General features: G+C 41.0%; 2 protein-coding genes across 2 annotated transcripts in view; one reads left to right on the top strand and one right to left on the bottom strand.

Moving 5' to 3' along the window:
* Window positions 1-1,160: 1,160 nt before the first annotated feature.
* Window positions 1,161-3,438, bottom strand: c22h21orf58 (chromosome 22 C21orf58 homolog). The gene is given in 5 exon segments (XM_029461176.1): window positions 1,161-1,263; window positions 1,357-1,661; window positions 1,745-1,863; window positions 1,946-2,024; window positions 3,315-3,438. Coding segments are annotated over 5 exon segments (621 nt in total). The 5' UTR covers window positions 3,330-3,438.
* A 280-nt stretch (window positions 3,439-3,718) lies between these two features.
* Window positions 3,719-25,506, top strand: part of pcnt (pericentrin) — a 37,333-nt gene continuing 15,545 nt past the window's right edge. The window contains 33 exon segments of the mRNA XM_029460170.1: window positions 3,719-3,899; window positions 7,487-7,663; window positions 8,114-8,269; window positions 9,143-9,292; window positions 9,413-10,305; window positions 10,749-11,111; window positions 11,380-11,776; window positions 12,019-12,435; window positions 12,518-12,736; window positions 13,107-13,202; window positions 13,317-13,460; window positions 14,016-14,244; window positions 14,388-14,467; window positions 14,585-14,861; window positions 15,134-15,234; window positions 15,456-15,567; window positions 15,808-15,934; window positions 16,187-16,306; window positions 16,395-16,479; window positions 16,706-16,810; window positions 17,284-17,395; window positions 17,486-17,526; window positions 17,613-17,747; window positions 17,885-18,131; window positions 18,256-18,406; window positions 19,015-19,468; window positions 19,612-19,809; window positions 19,954-20,025; window positions 20,796-20,900; window positions 21,222-21,374; window positions 21,993-22,139; window positions 24,600-24,760; window positions 25,274-25,446. Of these exon segments, the coding sequence (XP_029316030.1) occupies window positions 3,852-3,899; window positions 7,487-7,663; window positions 8,114-8,269; window positions 9,143-9,292; window positions 9,413-10,305; window positions 10,749-11,111; window positions 11,380-11,776; window positions 12,019-12,435; window positions 12,518-12,736; window positions 13,107-13,202; window positions 13,317-13,460; window positions 14,016-14,244; window positions 14,388-14,467; window positions 14,585-14,861; window positions 15,134-15,234; window positions 15,456-15,567; window positions 15,808-15,934; window positions 16,187-16,306; window positions 16,395-16,479; window positions 16,706-16,810; window positions 17,284-17,395; window positions 17,486-17,526; window positions 17,613-17,747; window positions 17,885-18,131; window positions 18,256-18,406; window positions 19,015-19,468; window positions 19,612-19,809; window positions 19,954-20,025; window positions 20,796-20,900; window positions 21,222-21,374; window positions 21,993-22,139; window positions 24,600-24,760; window positions 25,274-25,446 (6,445 nt within the window). The 5' untranslated portion in view covers window positions 3,719-3,851.

The raw sequence follows: 25,506 nt of genomic DNA, 5'->3' as shown, positions 1-25,506 counted from the left end.
TATATATGTGTTCACTTTAACTTAACGTTACTTAGAAATGTAACAACAATGGTACAAAAAAAAAAAAAAGCTATACTAAATTTAGGGATTAGATAGGCTCTCTGTCTCTGTTAGTTACGTAGGTTACTGTTACAAGCTACTACATCAGGGTGGTGTCTGAGACTTTTTCAGGTTTCCATATACGGTCCATTCTAGTCATGTGACTGGTAGATCACCATAGATGCCAAATATACAAGATGATGATATTATTTGGCATTCTTACTCCTCCTCATGCCATGATTAAAACGAAAATTACAACCTTCATCAAATATATACATGTATCCACACTAATACAAATATATACATAAATAAGTGCCTCTGGTAGGGGACAGAGGGACACTAGCCTAGTGTCCATGCCTCTGGTAGGGGACAGGGACACTAGCCTAGTGTCCATGCTTCTGGTAGAGGAGTAAACCACTATTCTTTTTTTATATCTAAATGTCCTTAATAATATAATATGGTAAGGTAATTGATACAACGCTTGTATAACTACTTACTTGAATTACTGAGAATACTTGCACATATTTACACATGTCTGTTTCCACTCATGAATATTACAGTTAACATTATTACATGTAGAAATGTTAGCAGGTTGCTAACGATTGCTTGTTATGCCGACTGAAGTTGTAATGTAAATGAAGTTTTACGACTGTTTTAAAGAAGAAAGTAAAAACATTTAATGTTGTTACTTACTTTGAGGAGCTGTCTTAGGCTTTGCGACACGTCCAATGTCATCCAGCGGCGCGAGGAGTGAGTGCGCGGAGAGAAGCCGAGCCGTGATTGGCTTAGGTCCATCGTGATCCCGCGGCGTGATTGGCTCATGTCCATTCTCAATATTGGGGAAACTGCATTTTCCTACTATGCAAATTGGGTGTGATGGATTCATGTGGTTGTTCTTCTGTTTTATTGTTTTTATTTATTTATATCATGTTGTATAGGCTATGTTGAATTTTAAAAGTTAGCAACATTTTGCCATGCAGTAGTTTACTTTTGTTTGTCTGCCATTCGTACATCATACATTATGGAACACTTCAAGAATAAGCAACTTTTCTAGTAGATGCAATTTCATTAGCTCATGTGCACTGTTTGTTTATGTTTATAGTTTTTTTTCTTTTTAGGTTTCATGTTTGATCAGTCACAGTCAGAGCTTCACTTCCAACAAGTTTTCTGTGCATGCTATGCAGTTTTCGATTCAGAGGCATTAGGAGACTCTCAGGGTCAAATCTAACAAACAAACAAATGTTTTTGTTGTCAGTAAAAAATGTATTGGTTAAAAAACTAGACACAAAGTTCACATGTGCTGTTAGGGAACCATACACATTGAGTGGTGGGAGTGTGAAAGGGGCTGTTACATGGTGTATCGAGTGCAGATGTCCCCCTTCTTGTCCTGCTGGGACAGATGACACCGCTGGTAGCCATGTAGGGTTGCTGATGGGAAGCAGCTGTGGTGCTGCAGGGGTAGGACCATAGTTATGATAATAATAATGATGATGATGATGATGATGATGATGATGATGATGATGATGATGATGATGATGATGATGATGCACAGCACTTTCTCTTGGTTTTACATCTGGCCTTACAAAAATGGGTAAGGCTGTCCTGGAAATACAGATTTAGGACTTTGTTGAGAAACAGAGAAGACATTTTTCAGAGTTCAAACTTTTTACTTTATCTGTCAGAGAGTGTCAGTGTTTGAGTGTACCTGCCCAAGATACTGTATGTAGTTTGAGGGGCGCAGTGGAGGCAATGCTTTGAGCATCATATTATGCATTATGATCTGGTGCATCTGGGCATTTTGCTTCAGCAACAATTCAATGATGTCTAACACACAAAATACACATACCCATTGATGAATAGAGGGAGACTTAAATAAGATGATTCTCTATTTGCTGTTGCATAGTACTCTCTTTGATGTATCCTGAGCGTGGTGCAGGGTAGAGCTGAGGTGGGGGAATCTGAGTAAGCAGAGGCTGCTGGGGTAGCTGCAGAGAGAGATGTCTTTTTCATATTTAAATTGCACGATTCTGACATTATAGACTGGGAAGCTGTATCAATATAAAAACCTTTGTTTAAACATTTTATTGAGAGTGGAGTAAGTAGGACCTATGCACAAACGATTAGTGAATTTACAAATATAGGAATTATTGGTAGATGTACAAATGTAATATAAGAATAATTAGTGAACACAAACTAATACAGACACCATTCTCTTTATAATACTTATATAAAATAACACAGTAGAAGAAAAGAAGGGAGTGAGTATAAATACCTAACATTTTAAAAGAAATGGATGGACAAAATAGGAGGGAATACGGGGATCAGGAGGAGAAAAAAGAGGATTAAATACACTTAACAGATCACATAGAAACAGAGTAACAGATCTGGGGGATTGGGGTGTATTTGAGATTAATGCCAAGTGTTTCACAGTATGTTCAATGATGCATGGAGGCTAAGGTGGAGCAGGTGGTGTAACTTGTACGGTCTGTGTGACCCTCCCCAGGTGTAAGGTCTGTTGAGGTCATCTAACATGTGCTGCTCCTACACAAAAGATACCAAACACCAACAAAACAACACACATGATACACTACTCACAATGAGACACTTAAGTGTTCTAAGTTATTTGGCATGTCTTCTGTCTTTTTCTAGTTTTGTAGTCTTCATCGTAATGAATTAATGTGCTAATATCTAGTTTTGAAGTAGATAAAATTCCTTCCACATTTTTCATCAGCACCCAAGTCTCTTTAGTGTTCAACTACCATTAAGTGCATTTAAAGTATGCTTTCTCATTACATTTTTCTCTTGTCATCTTGGGAAGTCATTCTCAACTAGATGTTTATAATGGAGAATTTAAATGTTTCTATGAAGGCAGTTTAAGCTGATACCTTCCACAGTTAAAAATGTTTCATCACAAAGAAGTCTTTGTTATCTTACTTGTCGTCCACATTGGACTTTTTGTTTTCCAGTCTCTAGAAATAACGGTAAAGAATATTTCCTTAAGGTTTTGATATAACATTCTCAAGAAAAGCAGAAAAAAGGGCATGTTGAACTATTTCACTTGAGAATACTAAATTACCAAAGTAAATTAAATTCAAGCAATATCTTTCCCCAAATGAATAGCCTTTCACCTACCTTCTCCAGCAGTTTAACCATAGAACTGCCATGCTGAAAAGATTAAGTGTTATTGTAACCTTTTCTCTGTGCTGGAATAAATATCTAGACACAAACATCAATCAGACATGGAAAAAATATATGCTTTTAAATATCTAATTTACCTGAAATCTTGGCATTTGGAGTCACACATACTTTTGTGTTCATGTGTGTTGTGAGTGGTTGCCATGCTTCTCTGTAACCACACCTCAGTTGTCATACGTTAGGCTGTTCCGTCGCCATAGAAACTCCTCAGACAGTCCATACGTTCACTTAAAAAAGTGTATGTTGTGTATTAGCCTATCCTGATTGGCTACAACAGCCGTCAATCCAACATTGGCGATTTGATGCAGCCATTTGATTGGTCAACTACTCTCTAGTTTTTGAACGATGTACAAGACATTGAAGCAACGCAAACCCCATTGGCTGAAGATGTGCAACCTAATGATTTGATTGGTCTGTTCATTCAGGGAAACTCGATAAGGGTGGAGTTGAACTATCTTGGCGGCCATATTGAATATTATCTATTGACAGTTGTGTCTAAAAGGAAGCTCAAAGATTTTGTTTTAGCCAACTTATGCTCGAAGTGAAGAACTGTTGTGCTTTTAAGTGAAATTAGGACGTATGTCCTACATTTTTAATGATTTGATTTAACCCAAGAGATGGATGACGATGAAAAGCAGAGGAAACTAGAAGCTGCAAGAGCTAAGGTTTGTTGCTCATTTTTAACGCACGCTAATGAATGCTAGCAGTTGTTGCTAGCCAACTCTTTTGTCATAGCTTTGCGTATGTCCACTACTAACATTACACCCACCCCCAACATTATTGTACGTTTTATTTGTCGTTGCATTGATTCCATAGGCTTGTTAAAAAATACTGGCACTTTACTCATTTGCCGCGCACTTGCTGCGGATTGATCAGTAGCTGAAGTTGCTGAAAGCTAACGATATCAATAACATTTATGGTGTAACTTAAAGTAATCAGATAATGAGTTGAATCACTTCGTTACACTTGGAGTCCAGCAGAGACAGAAATATGCACGTATTTACAAAGAAAGAGGAAATTTGTCTTCCACCTGATGTTTCTAAATTTATTTTGTATGTTGCCTTTCAGCAAGACAAAGTGAAAGTGCATCCGATGTTTTCGTCTTTTCTTTGAATGTTTCGTGCACATGCATAGATTGACTTCCAAGTAGCTATTGACCTGCATTGCGTTTGGGGAAAATACCCTTTTTGCAAGCAAATTTTTCAACAGCGGTTACAACTTAAAACTCACCATTATAGAAAAACAATTGTACAGCTATAAAACGTTTAAATAAAAATAAAATGGGTCCATCGGTGTAATAAAGGGATAATGGCACAGTCTCACAGCCTTGAGGTTATTCAAATGACTTATTCAGACTCTCAATATTAGTTGTAAGATGTTGACCATTCTTATTATGTTCTTTTTAGCTTTACACAGTTTTAAACGAATAGTATGGCAACTGTACACATGTTTACATACTTGATTCTAATGTATGTTTTTCTTAGGCTCTAACTTCTATGTTTTATATATCTTTAAGCTAAAATGGAGCAACTTTAACATACTCCAATTTCCCTCCCAGGGATCAATAGAGTACTTCTGATTCTTATTCAGGAGTGATACAAAAGCTGACTACTGTATGGCCATAAAAGATCTGTCTCCTATGGCATTTCTTTCAGTCTGTGAAAAATGCTACTTTGGTGTTGCCAAGATAGAAAAAGCAAGCAGCTGTTTTCTTTCAATTGGATGCCATATTAGTAATGGGCCAATAATCAAGAATGGCCTACCCTGTATTGACTACAGAACTAGGCCACATGATTTAAAACTAGGTCACCTGTTCAGAGTAGCTATTGAACTTAATTTCTTAGATGTAGTAGTTCACTTCCAGCTCATGGTAGAACTCGTTAAAAAGATGCAGGATTAGTATTATACAAAATACTTAGGAAATAACTCAACTGAACCACTGATATTCTCTGACAGAAATCCTCCAACATGCCTAGAAGCCAGTCGGTAAGTAAAGAAAATAAAATGGTGACTGGCAGAGACAATTGACTTTATCATGGGAATGTGGGTTTGTTGACATTCTTTCTTTGTGATTTGGGTCTTCTTGCTTTTTAGTTTTTTTTCTTTCCCTCTTGGGTGGGCAATCAGGACTTTCTTCTACGTTGCTGCACCATGATATGATTGCAGTCTGCTTTTGAGATTTAAGCCCACTGCACTTAAACATTTTTTTTTAAAAAAGACTCAATTCACATTGTCAAGACTGTAAAGGAAATCTGTTTTGCATTAATAATTGTGGTCACGCACCTTGCATACACTGTCATGCTGGTTGCAGGCCATCGGGTGGTGCAGTGAGCCCATGAGATTTGGCATGGTTCAACATGTTGCACTTTCATCGCACATGAATGGTGTTGCTATGGTAATGCAGAGCTGTCAATTGCCTTAACTGTATGCATCAAAAAGCTGCTTTTGATTTATTTGCCACACTGAAAGCATGACAGGTATGTATACAGACTGAGAAACCTACACAAACAAATCTAATCCGGTGAGGTGTCTTGGTATTGACATTGTTGAAAACACAAGAGTAGCATTCAGCAGTCCAGTAACATCTGATGTGGCCACAATAAACTCCATCGAGCCGGTTAGTCAGACTCTCAGCAGTGTGGAAGTGGCCTTGGGCTGAACACAGCTCATCTGGCTAATATGTTACTTTTGAGATGCGCGTTGAGCAGGCGGAGGCGGTGAAGAGGGTGATGGAAGGACACAAAGGGTGATGAGTGTGAAAGCAGATGAACAAAGAGCGGTAGAGAGGGATTTAAGTGTGGTTGAGTTAAGGGAATGATTGTTTTAAGCAAAGCTTTTGGTTTTAGGAGTCAAAAGAGGAAGATGATATGGTGCTAAATGAGAGTATTTTATTATATTCTATAATGTGGTTTTATAACCAGGTGTGTAACATGTGATCAGAATAAACATTGGTGCTCATGCACACACAATGTTGTCATGCACATCATGTATGTGTCTCATCACACAAAGCAACAAGTAGCTCTCACGATGCCATTCAATCTCAAATTAAATTCAGCATGCACCTACTCTGATGCTGCTCGCCACACACAGAGCTCTGTCTCCTCCTCCATGTGAGTGCATCTCCCAGTCTCCACCCTCTTGCCTTAGACTAGACACATGCCTACCCTTTCCAGAGTTTGTGGATCTCTCTGCACTGTACGTTGGATGTGGTTGGGAGTTTTAGGATGACAGGTTTGGCAGTGTGCTGTTGCCTACAGACTGCAAGATCTACACCTGGACAGTGGAGCTGACCAACTGCCCTGATGAGGAAGAATTGAAAAGAAAGGAAGTGGATGATTGACTGTCAGTTATTGATGGAGGGATTCATGAGTGTCTCTGTCACAATGTGGACAGCTGTAATCTGATTTAAGCTGCTTAAAGAAGAGAGACCGGCTGAGAGAGGGGGGGGAGAGAGAGAAACAACGATTTAAAAAGAGGAGTGTGTTGCAAAGAGACACAGCCTGAGGTGGATTTGTACGAAATCAGTCCCTCTGGAATTCCAGCTAAATATCATGACTTGATTGGTTATGATGTTTTTCACTTTGAATGAACTTCTCAGGATCAAATTCTTGATTTTCTTTTGTGTCCTCTCGTGATTCCAGAGAGGATGTTGTGATGTTTCAAAAAAAGCTCCTGTCAACCAGTTTCCCTGTCTCTGACTTTCCTACACGCCGAGAAACGCTGAGAGGGATGTGCACTTTTCTATCTTTTTAACCTTGTTAAGCTGTTTCTGGTCTGCTGAGAAGTTGTCCAATGTGTGTCACTAAAATCTGCACCTCTCATGGGTTTGATGGAGCTCTCTGGAGATTTGGGAATATTTAGCATCGTCACCTCATTTTAAACTTGGATACTTTGTCAGGCTATGGTGTAGCCTATTTTGGGTGTGAGTCTGGGATTTCTTCCTGCTTCACTGCTTCAGTCTCTTCTTTTTTTTGCTGCACAACTCTGACTCATCAAAATAAGGGCTGCCAATCTATTTTCTTATCTACATCAGGGACAACAACAACAACAACTTGTACTCATGTATTTAAACTTTGCGTAATGATTTCAGAATGATGCTTTGAGAACTTTTCTTTTTCATTTTTCAACTGAGGATATAAATCTGGACTCCCTCTCACCCTTGACCCCTGAGCATCAACATGCTGATAGTGTGGTGGTGCTCAGTGGTCCTGACCTATGTGTCCGTCTACCTCTCGCTGTCATTCCTGCGCAGCTTGCTAGCTACCGACGGAAGCGGGCGAAAGGCGACGGTGCGGGGGCGCCGAAAAAGACGCAGAAGAGGAAGGGCCAGACTGTCTCGCAGAATGACGGAGCGACGCAAGGCCGACCCGTAGAAGCAGCACTTTCTCCAGCCATTGACAGAGAGCTGAACAAGAAGACCAACCATGAGGTACACCACTGATCGCAGAGAGATTATCAGCCATGCATCATTAAGAGTTAGAGACTAGACTGAATAAATCTGATTTTGTTTCGACCATAAGAATATTGGTTTAATTAAAACAAGCCGCTCATTTTCATCACATACATTTCACGGGTCACCCTACCTGACCTCCAGTATTTGTCTAATTTTGTTAGCTCACTGTATGCTTTAACAAGTGGTCTGTGCCCCCTGCTCGGTAAACATACATTAGAAAAATGGGTCACTAACCATTACGTTGGCTGTAGGGCATGTTGTCATAGCAACCTGTTCAGGATTAACTGCCACTATTTACTGGCTTTTTTAAAGGGAAAGTTCACAACATGAGAGTACACATGGATCGCACTGACATTTTCTTGATATTATCGTCATGCAAAGTGGGGAAACAATTTGACTTTATGTTAAAGCTATTTAATCCTTTAGGAACCCCAGAAGCCGGAGAAAAAAGAGGTTCAGCAGAACCAACGACCGAAAAATCAGCCCCCCGCCCTGGAGCCCCCCGTCCTGGAGCCCCCCGCCCCTGTGGAAGATTTTAAAGAAGAGGAGCTGATTGCACTCACGGGCAAAGAGCAGCTCAAGGTATACACAGTGAATGATGAATCATTTAGAGAATAAATATATATATATATATATATATATATATATATATATATATATATATATATATATATATATATATATATATATATATATATATATATATATATATATATATATATATATATATATATATATATATATATATATATATATATATATATATATATATATATATATATATATATATATTTTTTTTTTTTTTAATGGTGCATGTTGAAGCATCAGACTACATTTATATCTTCCAAGTAGTCCCATTTGGCTTTATCTGGCTGTTGCTGTTAAAGACTCACCTGGGCTTAGGTATGACTCGATGGGACTAGCCAAAGGGGAGATGGGTTTAATGTCATGAATGCATACTTGGCATTATAATCTCAGGCTCTGAAACTATTCTATAAATCAAAGTTCCTGTTTACATGCTGTGTTGCAGTGTATTTAGATTTGTTTGGTCATATGGAGTAATTTGTCTTCATGCTTTGTACCGTGTGGTGTGCACGTTATATGTCATCAGCAACCCGTGGGGTATTTAACTGTCTGATTTTCTGCATGGCTGCACTGATTTGAAAATGCATCTATATTATGTCCGTGTGTAAAGGAATTGGTTTAAACTGGGTGTCTCAAGTTGTGGAACTATATAAAGATATGTTACACATTTGAGGCCTTAAATTGTCTTGACTATAATAACTCATAGCGTTTTACATGTTACATAGAGTTTTAGAAGTCTGAAAATGGTGTGTGTCTTTTTGTTACTGAAGGCAGATGGTATTCTTCTTAACAAGGGAATTAGTCATATTTTCTATTCCAAGTATGACTTTGCTTGTTTAAAATTGACCCGCACTTTTATTGCACTTGCAGCAGTTACAAGAGGCTGTGGAGAAGCGTAATGAGATCATTGCTAGGCTCAGCTTCAGCCTGCAGGAGGCCCTGGCCAGCAGAGACCAGGTACAACTGGAGGCACATACACTTACTGGACAGATGCAGGCGCTACAGAGACAGCTCCAGCAGGTAAGTGCCACTCAAAGCTAAATCTGTGGCGCCACTTCAGGATTATTGTTTCCTAAAACCTATGCGCTTCCCTATTCATATGCACAGCAACTGAACTTGTCTGAATTGTCTTTCACACAGACCAGTGTAGAGTTTCTGCGCATCAAAAGTCAGTCGGGGGCTGAAGTCCTCAACACTCGACAGCAGCAGCTTGGCCGTTGCTCCCAAGATGCAGACCTCAATCATAAGGAGGCGTTATCAGGGAGCTCAGCTTCTGGGTCAATGACAAGTGTTTCAAGTTTCAGCACTGACTGTGAGACAGACACTGTTCTGCACAAACTGCGGGCTGAGCTGGAAGAAGAAAGGGAGAACAGCCAACGCATATATGCTGAACTAGCGGAGGAGATGGAGAAACACCAACATGTGCTTTCTTTACTGGAGAAGGAGAAGAAGGGCAGGGAAGAGGAACATATGGAAAGAGAAGCACAGCTGCAAGACCTCCACACCCAGTTAAGCTTAGTCCAAACCCAGTGCCTTGAGATGCAGCAGTACAAAGAGGAGAAGGAGAAGCTGAACAGTGAAGTGCTGGAGTTGAGGAAAAGGCTTCAGGAGGAAGCCGATGCAGAGAGGAGACCTGGGGAGGAGGTGGCCAGCTCTGCTCTTCGTCTCCAGAGACAAGAGGAGGAGATGCTGAGGCTCAAAGAGGAGCACAGAGAGGAGGTGGAGGGAGTCAGGCAGCTGTTGGAGGAGAGGGAAAAAGAACTGAAGTTCAGAGAGGAAGAGGTCCTAGGACTCAAAGCTTCTAAGAATCGGCAGAACCAAGCGAAAGCTGGTTTTAGTTTTGATGGAAAGGTGATTGTAGATGAGGCCAATCTGGAGAGCGGACCTGATGGGGACAGCATGATGGTATCAATACCTGGAGATATTCTGATGGAGCGCTACATGTCTTCAGTTCCTCCTGCACACTCACAATCTTCCTTGGCCAATGAGAGCTTTGAACACTGTAGTGTGCTGGACATCCCTGCAGACTACAGGTGTGTGTTTTATATTAATAATAATAATAATAATAATAATAACAACACTTCTCAAACTGCTTTACAAAGAATAAAAAAAAAAACAAGAGTAGATTAACAGATGAATAAAAATATAATTTATACAGTAATGACAAGCGCCGTATGAATTTCTAAAAATAGAAGAATGACTAAATAAGGGGGTTACAACCAGGGGCCAACACCAAACATGCTTTAAAAGTAATTAAACATTTTAAAATCAATTCTAAAACATACAGGTACATACAGCTATGTGTTATGTTGACTCATCTATTGGATTTTGTGAGGAGTCTTGCTGCAGTATTTTTGAATTACTTGAAGTTTGGAGAGGCTCTATTGGGTGAGACAGGAATACAGCGTGTTTCAGTAGTTTAAGCGGGATGTAATGAAAGCTAGTTTAATCCCCTTATCTGTGCTTCTCTTCACAGTTTTGAGCTGAACAGTGAAGTGTTGGGAGATGAGCCTCTGTTGTCAATTTCAAACCGTTTCTTTCTCGAAGAAAGCGGCAACCTCCACAACACGTCTACCCCGCAGTGCTCTCCTGGCATACCTGTCTCTGATAACTCAAACCCTCAGTCTCCAGCTCAGTGGCTGTACAACTCCACTTCCGACGGTCTGGAGATGAGTGAACTGTCCGAGCAGCAGTTCGAGGAAACTGACCTGGAGAAAGAGCTGCTGAATCAGCAGTGTGGGGAGCTCCGTGAAGAGCTGCTTCTCAAGGACAAGGACTTGAATGTGTTAAGGGAGGAAGTCATCAACGGTGCTGAAGAGCTGGAGGAGGCCAGGAGCAGGTAATGAAGTTAATTCGAGCATGTGGTGAATTAGTTTTTTCCTGATAGATTTGTATTCATTTTACATTATTTATTTATTTATTTATTGGTGTACTCACTTACAGTATGCCTGTTCCAACTTTTAATTTTGAGGTTAAATGATTCATCATAATTTTCTTTTCTCCACCAAGTAAAAAAACCATTCTTGGTTACTTTTTTTTAAATTAAAACTATTCTACCATTCACCAATCAACTTAATAACTTTTTAAAACTCTCTTGGTTTGTCCAGGTGGGCCCAAGTAACGGACGATCTTAGGCAGGCCCTCTGGGAACTTGAAGAGGAGAAAGAGAAGAGGATACATGTAGAGGAGGAGATGAACTTGAAAGTTCATGAACAAGACAACCTGAAAAACATAATGGAAGAAAGGGAAAAAGAGAAAGCGGTGATGTTGACGGAAAAGGAAGCTTCTGAAACCTCCCCGCTGGTCCCTGCTACGTCTCCATCAGAGGAGAAAAACAAACTGGTAGGGGAGCTAAAAAATAAACTGGAGAAAGAGGCTGCACTCCCGTCTCATCAAAAACCGCAGGAGCTGCTGTTGTTGTCTCAGCAGGACATAAAGCAGCCTACAATCCCTGCCAAACAAAGCCCAGAGCTCAGAGATGACAACCAGCTGCAAACACTGCAGGTACACCAGTATGATAAGTGGGTTTGTGTTAACCGCTTAAAAGGAATGTAAACAAGCTAGTCTGTGCACACGGTGTTTATTTAAAAAATGTTTTACCCAGCTAAATGTTTAGATGGTTGGAAATAATATTATACAGCTGCAGTAATATGTTTGCGCTTAAAGAAGAAATACATTGGTAAGAAACATTTTGTATAATGTACAGTAAGCTAAAAATAATTTCCCTTTCTTCATTTCCCCCCAAGGCTCATTGTGAACTTCTCATGTTGGAGCTTGAAGAGACAAAAACAACGCTTAAAACCACAGCAGCCCTGCTAGATCAAAGGATTATGGAGCTGGAAGAAACATTAAAGGAGCTCGACTCTAATCGTGCACAGGTTGTAAATGTTCGAACAGAAGTGGAAAGATTGCGGGAAGAGCTGGAGAGGAGCCTGGGCAGTCTGGACAGTGCTGACAAAGAGAAGAATGAATTGGAGTCTCAGATCTTCTGTTTGAGACAAAGCCTGGCCAACCTGGAGGAGGCCCAGGTCCAGACTGCGCAGGAGAGAGAGGAGCACAGGAGGAAAGAAGAGAAGATGGATGACCAGATTAAGAAAATGGAACAAGTCTTGGAGGAGGAACTGGAACAGTTTGAGAAACTGCTAATAGCCAAGGATGTTGTGGTGAGATATATGATGTAACTACAGTTATTCTGCTCTGTTTGAATTACTACTGCCGAGAGATTAACGTGATTTATATTTACAGTTTGCAGAAGAGAAGGAAAAATGGGAGGAAGAGAAACAGGAGAAGGAGAAAGGGTTCCTTGATGTGAGGCATCACCTGGAGGAGCAGAGGAGGGAGAAGGAGGAGGAGGTGAAGGCTCTCCTGGAGAAGCAGCTCATGGCTGTTGAGGAGGCTACAGAAAGGCTCAAGACGTCTCACCAACAGGAGATGAAAGACCTGATGGAGAAACGTCAACAAGAGGTGGGAACTGCACTCACTTCAGAGGCCATTCATGTTACATATTACAGGCATTTTTTAAAACTTTCTTTCCATTTAAAAAGTTTATCTCAAAAACCTCAGTGATACATTTCTGGTGTTTTTATAGCATTGTAACAAAGATAATTCTTTTTAAACAATTTTTTCATGAGCTACCACATTAACCTGGAGGAAGACAAACTCTGTTTATATTTTGCATATTGTCTCTCAGTACAATACAGATTTGGATTAGATAATTGTCAATATTGTTTATCATTAACATAAAAAAAGACAGGATGTGCAGCATTAGTGGTGCTAAACTTTGTGACTGCTCTCTAGTCATTTCTTTGACATGTTTATCTGCATACATTTTTAGATTTCTGAGGCGAACACTCAGCTGGAGGCAGAACTGCTGAAGCAGCTGGTCATTATGGAGGAAGAACAGAAGAGACAGATCAGCCTAATAAAACAGGTATGGGTATTAATACATCTGAAGACTCACTACAGTTCTCAACACTTTTGCATTCTGCAATTTTGTGTCTAATTTTTCATCTTCTCTCGTCTCCCATTCTGTGTTCCTCCCAAGGTGACCGAACGTGAGCATGAGAGGATGGTCTCAGAGCTTTCTGCCGAACACAATGAGGAGCTTGCTCTACTGAGGACAGAGGTGTCCTTGGAGCTGAGGGAGAGCATGGAGGCTGCCCACCAGGCTGAACTGCAGCAGGCACAGGTATCCTATATACTGTATGCACACAGGCACAGTGTAACATCTTCAGCCACAGCAGGCTGCACAATATCTCTTCTATCTGTCTCCTTAGATTTTGTTTCTCCTTTTACATTTCATACAATCTGAATATGGTTTATTGCCAAATATGTTTTCACAAAGAAGGAATTTGCTTTGGTGTTTGGCGCTTACAGTAAACGTATTAAGAGGAAATCTAAATAAAAGCAAGTACTGCAAAAGTCAAACATATATAGAGTAGAAGAAATGACAATAAAAACATGAAAACATACTATAAAAACATCTGTTTTACACTGAGAAAGCTGTACAGACGGATGAGATGTCATAGTCAAGGGAATTGTGTCACTTACAATGATTTACTTACTAACTTTGAAGTTGTGTAATTTAATTCTACTTGGTATGGAGGATAACTGTCAGCTAAATGCCTAAAATGCAAATATAACTGATAATCGTCTTTCCCCCCCCCCCCCCAAACATGCAGTCACGACTAGACTAACGAAGAGCTCTCGCACAAACCGTACCTCATGCTTTCATTTCCTTTAGGTCCAAAAGAAGAGCGAGTTTGAAGCCTTGCGTCTGAGCCTGACCTCCGCCCACATGTGTCAGCCGGAGCAGGAGTCTGCTCTCACTAAGGTCCAGGGGTCCCTAAAGGAGACACTTGCCCAGGAAAGTGCACTCCTGCAAGACCGGCATCAGTCAGATCTGGACCAGACCAGACGGCAGAACCAGGAGCAGCAGGAGAAACTGCGAGAGCTGCACCAACGAGACATGAGTGAGTGCAGACCAGAGTGCTTTTCAGTTATTCAGTCAGCGTTCATTTTCATATTCACCCGTAGGTGCACTCAACATGCGTGCTGTTATGGATGTAGGTTGAACGTGGTCGACTCTTTTCATTTGTTTTGTATGCATGTTCAGATGAGTTGAAGCAGCAGTGGGAGACTCGTGTTGCTCAGGAGAGAGCTGCCATGGAGGAAGAGCAGGCCAAAGAGCTGCAGGTCAAGCTTGATAAAACATATTGTACAAATGTTGCGTTTCATTTATACGAATTTATACCATATGAGATTCATTTTAATCATACATTTCACTTCATCTTGGTATTCTCTTTTCCTCAGGCTTTAAGGTCACAGTTGGGTAAGGATGCTGAGGGCACCCAGCCAAACCTCCAGACCTCTCTCTCAGAGACCCAGGCAGAACTCGCCAGCACCCAGGCCTCCCTCATCCAGACCAACAAAGCTCTTACTGAAGCCCAGGCAGCGATGTCCCAGACCCAGTCAGAGCTGCAGGAGTCCCAGACCAAGCTCCGGGAACTCCAGACCTCCAGTAAGGAGCAGAACCAGAAACTGGAGCAGGAGGTGACACAAGCCTGGGCTGACCGAGATGCTGCTGCCAGTGAGTTGCCCCCACTCACCGCTCAGAGTGCATGCTTCCACTAAGGCTGCACAATCTAAATTGTATAGTTGCAGATAAAGATTAGGATAACACTAATATTATTAATATAAACTATTTGTAGCATTTTAGATTCCAGTGGTGGCTGTGTACGATTGTTTCCAACTTGTGGGATCCAAACTTCTCCAATAACACCAGAGCGTTTTAAAGACTAAAGTCTTTAGTTTATATAAATTGTTATTGCTTTGCTTACTCTGCACTCTGTTGCTTCTTAGGTGCTCTGGAGAAGTTGGTTTCTACCCATAAGGCAGTGCTGCAGGAGAAAAAGCAACAAGTACTCCACCTAGAGGAGATGGAACAGAAACTGTACCAAGAGGTGAGTTCACTTAAACACATTAGCGTGCAGTTAAGTTGCCATTCTTTTCTCATTTCAGTCCCCAGGCCCCATCATTAAATATTGGAACTTCATGTTTTTTTTTTTCATTTTATAGACATTTATCTCACAAACTCGCACTTTAAATCCGCAATATAGTAAATTGTGTTTTAAAAAATCAAATAAAAAAACCCCAACAATGATTCCTCTTCTGTGTGAACCAGGTTTTGCTCCTTCAGAAAGAGAAGACTTCTCTTAAACAGAACTCTGAACAAGAAGTATGTCAGCTGTGGACGCAGCTGGACAGCATGAGGACCAGTCGCCATGAGTTGGGAGGTGAGATTAATACACCAGCCTGACATCTGCTTGAGAACGCTTTATTTTAATCTACTGCATTTATTTAAGTCCTCACAGTTGAGATATCAAACCTACCCAAGTTCAAGGTGTAGAAAACATGTTGCTTTATCAACAATGGCTGCTGCATGTCATGTGACACGCAGAGGAAAATAGAACTGCGGGCGTGTAACTCCAGATACTGTGCCTCCTCTAACCTTCTCTAACCCAATTTTCTCACAGAGCTGAAGGATCAGCTGCTCGCTCGCTCGGCTCGTGTTGATGACATGGAGTGCCTGAAGACAGAGTTTAATGAACAAAAACGGGAAATCAAAGAACAGAATGAGGCTGAGCTGGAAAGCCTGAGGAGGTACAAGAGCACAAACAGTCCTGATGCATTTATTCTCACAAAAGTCTTTGCCTCTGTTATTTGTCCAGGTTTGAAATGTGAGGTTTAGATTGAAAACTGGTATTAAAAATGTTTTATTTTTATCACTGATGTGGTTTGCACATTATGCCTTCTGGCCACAGTCAAGATTGTCAATTATGTCAATTGGCCTCTTCATAACCTTTCACTGCTCACATGAAAATTAAACATGCTTTATCTCCGTTTTTTTTTTAGGTACTTTGAGAAGCGATTGCAGGCAACAGAGGAGAGCTACAGGGAGGAAATTGCGTTGCTCCAGCTGAGGCTGGTGGAAAGTGCCTTGGAGGAATCTGTGATTAAAACTGCAGATGACAGGTATGCCAGTTGGTCGGTATGTAAGACCAGATGCATGTACTACAAACTTCCATACGTCCTATTTGAATAATTGTGCCTCTGGTCTCAGTTTCAGTTCCATGTCTCAAGGCCAAGCTGAGGAGGAAAAAGCTCATGTGCTTTCTGACACTGACTTCAAACTAGAGAAACGCAAGGTGCGTACATTCTATGTGAGGAAGTTCATTGCAAGAAGACAGTTTGAAAACCTTTTTTAGTTGCTAGTTAATTGTGTTATTGAGCCATTTTGAAACGTCTTTTTTTTAGAATGGAATTTTGATTTCACGAGGTGTCGTTGCGTTAATCTTTCCGCATATTTCGGCTGCATCTGTTTTGTGATCTTGATCACAAGGCATCCTAAGCGTCATGCTATTTCTCATCCAGGAAGCGCTTGACAGTTTGCGCCTTCAGCTGGAGGAGAGACACACAGCGGATCTTGCCAATCTACAATCTTCTATGACTCTTTCCTTTAAGGAAGAGCTGCAACAGGTCAGACACAAACTCAGTCCTTCAATCTCTATTGTCTCTATTTACACAAAAAAGACAATAAGAAGTTAATATGAGAGAGGCAAAGTGAAAAGGCACATTCAAACAGAGTAATGTTGTTTTGACTTTGGTACAACGGCTCACATGTTCAGACGGTCTCTCCTGAAAGGCGTTCATAGAGTTTAATTTGGTTGTTCTCATAAAAAGTAACAAATGTTTGTCAAGAATGAAAAGAGAGAGCTGGAGAGAGAGAAAGCTGCATCTCCGGACAGATGGCTAATCATGGCGTGTAGTAGGTGCGATTGTCAGTTTTCGGGAAAGTTACAGAAATGGTCCCCTAATCCAACGTTGAAGAGAAGTGGGCGGAGAGGGTTTCCCAAGTTATTTGACCATACGACAAGCCGTTCTTTTGGAGTACACCGGCCCTTTTTTTACTTTCTCATTTAATTGTTTTTACATCATTACTTGTGCACTAGATGCAGTCAGACCTCACTGACCACTACTATGAAGAGCTGCAGGAGAAGAAGACTCGTCATGCTCTGGAGCTGGAGCAACTCAGAGCCAAACTTTCTGACAGTCACTTACGAGGTACTTCACACACGCATATTACAAATGACAAACATGGCGTTAAGAAGTCACTTGTATTAAATAACAAGTCCTCATTTATCTTTGTCGCAGAGCTCACCAGAGTTCATTTGGAGGCAGCACGGCAGGTTGAGGTGAGCTTCGGATAATCTATACGACAAATGACACTCTTTGAGTTTTATGGGGGAATATAATGCAAGTTTGTGGTGATTTTTATTAGGTGGAGGTTGAACTGAGGATGTGGTGTCACACTGAGGAGATGCAGACAAGGATGACCATCATCCACACTCTGGAGAGCAGACTGGCTGCATTGAGTGAACAACATGGTGCAGAAATGCAAAGGAACTCACAAAAGGTACACACACTTGTACAAACCTGCATACCACGACTGTAAAAATGTGCTGATAGTTATACAGAAACATACATTTAATGATGCAATAAGTGAATTTCAAACAGGGTAACTTATGTACATGTTCCTGCCGACTCCTACAGCTGAAACAGGAGTTTGCTGGGGAGCTCGTCCATCTCGAGGAAGCGCTGAAACAGGAGAGGGAGGATGTGCAGGAGAATGTGAAGAGGCTGAGAGAAGAGCTCCTAAAGAAGCACGAAGCTGAGCGCTCTGCCCTGAGGTCAGACCTCGACAAAGACATGGAGAAGGAGAGGACACGCCTTGAGAAAGCGCTTCACGAGGAGAAAGAGAAGTTAATGTCTCTACAGGCTGCACTGGACAACGATGAGAGTAAGATCATGTAGTAAACTCACGAGAGTGTCAGTAGACTCGCAGGGCATTACGGCTTACAGGGATAGCAGAAGTTGTGGTTCTCCTCCATTAGCTTGTATCATGTTGCCTTTTTGTCTTTTAGGCCCACAGGTTTTGATAGTGCAGCAGAGACTGGAGGCCCAGTACGACGGTGAGCTGCAAAGGGCAAAGAGCTGCATGGCAACAGAAATCAAGGAGCTCGCTGCTCACCTGCAGGAGCAGGGAGAAGAGCGGCTCCGCCAAGCCCAAGAGAGGTGAGCTCTGTCGGGGCTCAATATCCTAAAGTCTTGATTATAGCTGGAGGTCGATGGTTAGACCCTGACATCATAGATAGTTATCATGTAGTATGTGTGGATTCTTAAGAGGTGCAGATAGGTAATAAGAGCTGTGACTACTTTTTATTTGCATTGCTGATTTTAATGCATTTAACTCAAAAGTCAATCAATTTTATTTCATTTTTTTAATAAAAAAATTAATAAAATGTACAAATTTGTTGTATTTGTCGGCAACATTTCAAAACTCAAAGGTATTACATTTTTCAATCAAACAGAAAATCAGCAAATCTCATGTTTGAGAAACTGTTAACTGATCAAATGTATTAGAATCTTCTGTTGGTGGACTAATTGTTTCAGCCGTGTAGGTAATGAGAAACTATAGAAAAATAGACTGGTGCCTTTTTAAGAGTTTATTGTATGTGCCAACATGTGCTGCTATTATGGTCTAAAAACTGAATGCTAGGCACAGTCAATGGGAACTGTTGTGTTTTTCCTTAAATCCTGACAAAACCCCGTCCAGTTTCATCTTGAGGCCTCTCGAAAGTGCTTTTGTTTTGAATTTGTTTTGTTGTTTTGTATCTGTTCAGGTTCCAAGAGGAAAAAGCAGCGTTTGAGCAGAGTTTGGCCCAAAAATGTGAAGTCTCTCTGGCAGAGCTAAAGCAAAAACATCAAACTGAGCTGGAACATGAGAGGGCAACACTACTGAACAAACTCTCCCAAGAGAAGGACACACTCTATGCCAAACACAAAGCACAACAAGATTCACTCGGTGCCAGTCACAGAGATCAGCTTGCAGCCGCGACCGTGGAGTTTGAATCCAAACACAACGGCGAGCTTGTCGCCTTGGAAGCATCCTTCGATTCCAAAAGAAAGGCAGACCTTGAAAGTCTGGAGGCCGTTTTTCAGGAGACCAATCAGGCTCAGCTGGAGGCTTTAGAAGCGGAGTTATCTCGCAAACACCAGGAAGAGCGGGATGAACTGGAAAAGAGGATGCTGGGTAATATGGACACTTTGGAGGCCACATACCTGAAAGAAGTGCAAGTAAGGACACGGACTTTGTAAATGTCAAGCATTATGTTGGCAATGTTTGAAATTCTTGACAATACTGCCATTGTTTAGCTTTTCTCACTTTGTAAGTCTTTTTAAAATGCCATTGTCTTTTCTTTTCTTTTTTTAAACCTCAGACACTGCGGGATGAAATGGTGCAACTTGAAGAGAGACATCTTCAAAACCTGAATCTCCAGAAGTTGAAACGTAAGCAGACAAAGGAGCGCCATGCCGCGGAGCAGCTGTCCATCAGGGAGGACCTGAGGAAAGAGCTGGCTCAGATGCACATGGAGAAGTTTAGTGCCATGGCAGCAGAGCTCAGCCACGTTCACAAGGTGAGAAATAACGATGGGTGGTCCACCTCTAGCGAATCATCTGCTGTACAGTCAAATAATCAAATCGATAAGCAGAAATGCAGGTAATTGACTGAGTTCTGACTACTTTTATCAACATTGTTTTTTCACAATTTGTTCTTACAGACTGAGCTTGCTGCTCAAAAAGAGGCCTTGGATACTGAACACTGCAAAACACTGGAGACTCTTAAGAAGCAGGTACTGACCCAGTCATCCCTACATCACTTTGGTGTCTTCTCGTGAGGACAATGATTTTAAAGTCTACAGTACCAGTCAAAGGTTTGGACACACATTCTCATTCAATGTGCATGTCGTGTCCAAACATTTGACTGGTACTGTACATGCAGAATTTCTTATTTTAAATGATCTGAAACAAAATCCAATATCTTGTCACAGCAACACGGTGGTTTCCACTTATAGATGATATATTTGTTGTGGCTGGCCATCTCTGCTGCACATGAATGCACGATTCTGATAAATTTGCAGTCATTCCTAATTTGAAACAGAATGTCCTCCATTTTTCTATTTTCTTTTTTACAAACGGAAGGATTTGAAATGTAAAAACACAAAATTAAATATTTTTTGGGGGTATGTCTCAGTGGGATGCCCAGAAGTTTGTAAGCCTCGATATTACACTGGCTAGATTTAATTAAGAATTGCTCTGAATCTCTGGTTGTATTTGACCTCTGCTGCAAATCTCTGCGCTGCTTTAGTGCAGGGAGTTTTGTGTCTGTGTAATGAAGTATGTTAAATTGGTGGGTATTTGATTTAACAAAAACATCTGTCTGGTTATTGTATCATAATATCTAAAAAATATATTCCTATATGCATTGTCACAGTTCAGCTCATGTGTGATAGAAGATTTGATCCATATTGGAAACCCCTATTAACTGAATTAATTCATTTAATAAATACTGTAATGGTCTGCAAGATTAGATTTGTCTTTGCTTTCCTGTGTTCTCTCTCAGGTTTTAGAACTGGAGCAACAACACAGCATTGCTCTACAGGAGCTCTCGCATACCTGCACTGCTGAAAAAAAGCAACTCATCGCACAGCATCAGCTGCAGCTACAGGTGTGTGTCGAGCACGAGTGAGAATCACACTACCTCAGTGTGTGTGTGTGTGTGAGAGAGAGAGTGTCTTTTACAGCATGTGTTAACATCTGTCCCGCGAGGCGAGTTGTTTTTAATGGTTGTCAGTAGAGTTCTTGTCTCTGTGGCTCTTGCTGCCCATTAGAGAAGGGATTACACAGATTTATTGTTCATCCTTTTTGTATGTAGAGGCGCAGAGTTTACTTGGATTTCTTTTCTTCCGAGAAGCACTATGAATCCGAGCATTTGACCCCAGCTGCATATTGTGGTATTAAACTAACGCATGGCGTGTGTCTGCTGTAGGAGTTGAGGGGTGTCTCTGCGCGGGAATTAGAGGCTTGTCGCAGGGAACTTGAAGAGGAGTTACCAAGGCAACGTCAGCACTTCCTTGAAGAGGTGGAGCTCCTCAAAATCCAATCAGAGGAGAGACTGCAGGACAGGATTAACCGACTGAAGGTAAAAGATGACAGCGTGGATGGCTTGAAAACAATCTTTTTGTATATTACACCTTTTAGGTAGTCATGTGACCTGCGTATAATACTTATGTATGTGAATATCATGAGCTTTCCCCATTTTATTTTAAGTTGTGACTCTTAAGTGCCTTATGTAATATCTCTGGATTATTGAGAGCTGTAGTGTGTGTGTGTGTGTGTGTGTGTTTGTGCTCCTCCTGTTGGACTCTGTCCCACTAGAGCTTTATTCAAACCCAGTTTCCACATAATCCCACATCATCATATATGTAGAAGTGTTCTTGTCCGTCTGTCTCTCTGTACTCTGAATCTGTGTGCGCGGCTGTGTCTGTGTTGCCATTTGAACAGTGGCTAAATGGGATGGATGTAAGCTTTTTATCCTCTGATGCAGAAGGTTTTTAGGCAGAAGGTACATTTTTGTTCAGACATTTAGCATTTGACCATTTGAAATGGGCAAGCCAGTGGTCAGCCATAAACCAGTGAGACATGGCCGGACATCTCATTTTAGCTGAGGAACGAACCAACCTACACTCTACTGTAGCTTTTTAAGATGCTGGTCTGCAGCTTTTAATTGATGTACCGACATCACTGCTTTCGTTTGAAGACTGAGTTTGAAGATCAGAAGGAGGCGGGGCTTGAAGACCTGAAGAGGAGCTTCACATCTGAACAGGAGGAGAAGGAGCGGAGCTACACAGTCAAGATGAGCCAGCTCACTGTCCAACTGCAGCAGCTGGACGCTGTGGTGGCACAGGTAACACACACACACACACACACACACACACACACACACACACACACACACACACACACACACACACACACACACACACACACACCTTACCTAGTCTAGTGTTTTTATAAGTTTTACTTTATGTTCTTGGTGCAAATGAAAAGCTTGAATAAGGTGCCCCCTGCAGCTTCACTTTGCCGGGGGCCGGACTAGACGAGCATTTGTTGTTTTATGTGTGTTGAGGCTCAAACAACAAAAACAATGACACTAATAAGAAATGATAGTGATTTAGAAACTGTTAATAGAAAATAACAGCAATACTCTCTCTCCCCTCTTAATTCATGGCGTCCATAGACTAGATTTTCCTTGCATAGGATTAAATTTTGTTAAAGAGATTATCACGTCAATGAATTACCACTAATCTGGTGTGTGTATGTTTGTGTGTTTGTGTGTGTGCCGTGCAGTCGTGCTCTCTTGGTTGAAGCACACAGTAGAACCAAAATGATTAGTTGGGTAATCGATTAGGCGATCGTCAGAAAGATAATGAACTATTTTGATGATCTTTTCTTCACAATTGTGAAGTATCTATATTTCATGGTGTTGGTCGAACACAACTAGACTTTTAAAGACATTCTCTTGGGCTTCAGGAAATTAAATTACTGATATTTTTGTAGACTTAAAGATTAATTACAGAAATAATTCTCATGTAGAAGTGTTTGTTGCTGCGCTGGAAGGTAATAATATACTTTGATTTGGACTTTTAAATGGAGGAATAATCTGTAAACTGAAATGCTTAGCAACATTTATACACATTGGTCTCTTTCTACTAATTTGTATTCAATTATATTCTGTCTGTCAGAAGTAGTTAGAACAAAGTTAAAATGTTGTTGCTGAGATGTGAAACACTCTTAATTACTGTTTACTATCCCCTTAGTTGCTAATAAGTAAGTCGCTGTCCCGCCTTAAGCCTAAATTTCTGTTTCCAAAATCCCCTTTTGTACTGAATAAGACTCACTTCATGCGTTTTCTGCAGTCTCATAAATATTTCGCTCTTTTTTTTTTAATTTTTATTATAAATAATTCTCTAAATCCATCAATAACTCTTGTTTGCACAGTCAGTGGCTAATGTGTGTGTATATTTGTTTCCATGGCACCTTCATGGCTTGGCTCTTGATGGTGGGATATTAACACACACACACACACACACACACACACTCAACCCCAGTGAGGTTAGCAAAGAGTAGCTTAAGAGAGGTTGGGAGGGGGCTGTTGTCAGGGCAACAACATTGTTTTGTTGAGGCAGATGGCTGCGTGAGACATGTTTGATGGGAGGGAGCGGGGAAAAGAGAGGGAAGGCTTGGTAAAAGGAGAGGGACAAAATCAAAGGGGTCGAGGAACGAAAGGTAAGAAACTCTGAAAAGGCTCTTCTGGGTGCAGCGGGGGCCCCTAACTGGATGATTAGTGTGTGTGTGCGCTTGAGGCGGAGTTTAAATAAGGTGCTGGTTGTCTCTGGATAAGGTGGATTTCACTAAAACTCAAGTCTGGTTTTGATTTCCTTTTTGAATGCAGAACATGGCTTCGGCTTTTGTCACGTTCTTGGCACTGATGAGATGTTTGTGGCCATGTGATTGTGTTATTTATCTCGTGACGGAGACCATGTGCTGCTTTTTGAACAAATGGAACGAGCATCGAGTCTTTGAGTCCTCATCAATGACATAATATTTTGCTATAATTGGGTGTCAATGTGTTGTTTCTCCTCCCTCTGGCTCTTGGATACATGGATATTTCTAAACGAGTCGTAGCACAGGTGGGAGAGTGGCAGTTAAAGGTTTTGTTTTTAAACGCACAATATGTCATTTGCTGTCGCTAGGGGTCTCTCAATCAAAACGATAACAAAAGACGGTTTGTTGTGACGTAGCGAAGGCCATGTCGGTCAGCTTCTCTCAGTTCCTTCATTGTTCATAGTTCAGGAGGTTTCTTACCAGAAGCCGAATTATCCACAGAGGTCTCCTCCTTTCCAAAACAAACAGTCCAGGTGATTTAAATTCAGTAAAAACACTAAATGAAGCAGTTTCATGTTAAAAAGTGTTTCTCAGCGGAACATTTCCTGCAGGGCCTGCGAGCTCAGTTGTCTCTAAAGTTTGCTCAGCTTGTTTCTCTGATTAAGATTCAGACGTTTGACTAAAAGCCTTCATGCGTCTAGAATATAGAGTTAAAAAACGAACGAGTAAGAACTATTGTAAGAATGCGGATGTGTATTTCTGGCAGACGACTCCAACACTCAGGAATGCTCAAATGGGATATGAAGGCCTTGGACCGTTACCTTGATTACAATTATAGATTTCTGTTAGAAACAATTGGGCTCTAGTCCGTACACAACTCAAAATGTATAACATGGGTCTAGTCGTTTTTAGATATTTTAATGCGGAAATGTTGCCTATTATTATACCGTGTTAGTTATATCCCTGTCCGTTTGTCCAGCTGCGAGCAGAGGTTGGCTGTCTGCAGGGAGAGTTGGAAGGGAAGCGTTCAGAGATGGAGACTTTGGACACTCTCCTCCAACGACGGGAGCGAGAGACTCAGGAGGGAGGCAACCTCCTCAAAATGCTCACTGATGATTCGCAGGCTGCTAAAGAGGAAAGGTAAGTGAAGTTCTCTGTTTGGTCTATGTTGTTGTTTGCATTGTGTCGTGTGTGTGTGCAGTAGTTACAACTACCGGTAGGTGGATTTTATACTTTATGATGAGTATACCAACCATCGGTTAATATTACATGGGGCTTGTAGGTTTTCCAGTTCATTTTATGACATGACCAGCTAATGGCAACTTTAGATAATCCGGATATGTTTAGGGAATACTTACCTGCTGCTCTGACGAGTCTTGCAGCTTCTGCTGTGGAATTTACGGCATAAAATGCAAATTTATTTAACGTTTAACATTTATTATATACGTTGAAATTGTATTTTTCTTTAGTTTTTTGTCTGTTTCTTTACTAAAAAAGAAAATAAATGATATTATTGCATCTGAACATCTGGTTTAACTTGAATTCGGACACCAGTCGTCTGTTTTTAAATGTAAACCCAAATAATTAGTCTCCCCACATTGTCCTGCACTTTGCTTGGCTTATGCGTGTCTGATTTTACTTTTGTTTTCCAAGACGTAAACTCCAACAGGCTAATGAAAAGCTGAAGAAGGTGCTGATTGAGATGATTCGCAGCACCATCGCAACAGAAGACCTGATTGGACAAAAGATCACTGCCCGAGCCAAAACATCAGAGCATGTGACCCGTCAGAGGAGCTCAACCGGGAACAAAGACGAACAAGAATCAGGTCTGCCTCATTCATTCTGAAGCTGCAGGGCATGTTATGCATTGAAGATGCAGCAAACCG

This window comes from Cottoperca gobio, chromosome 22 (genome assembly GCF_900634415.1).
Source record: "Cottoperca gobio chromosome 22, fCotGob3.1, whole genome shotgun sequence".
Taxonomy (NCBI): Eukaryota; Metazoa; Chordata; class Actinopteri; order Perciformes; family Bovichtidae; genus Cottoperca; species Cottoperca gobio.
The sequence above is the reverse complement of the archived record's forward strand: the minus strand, read 5'-3'. Positions and strand labels throughout refer to the sequence as shown.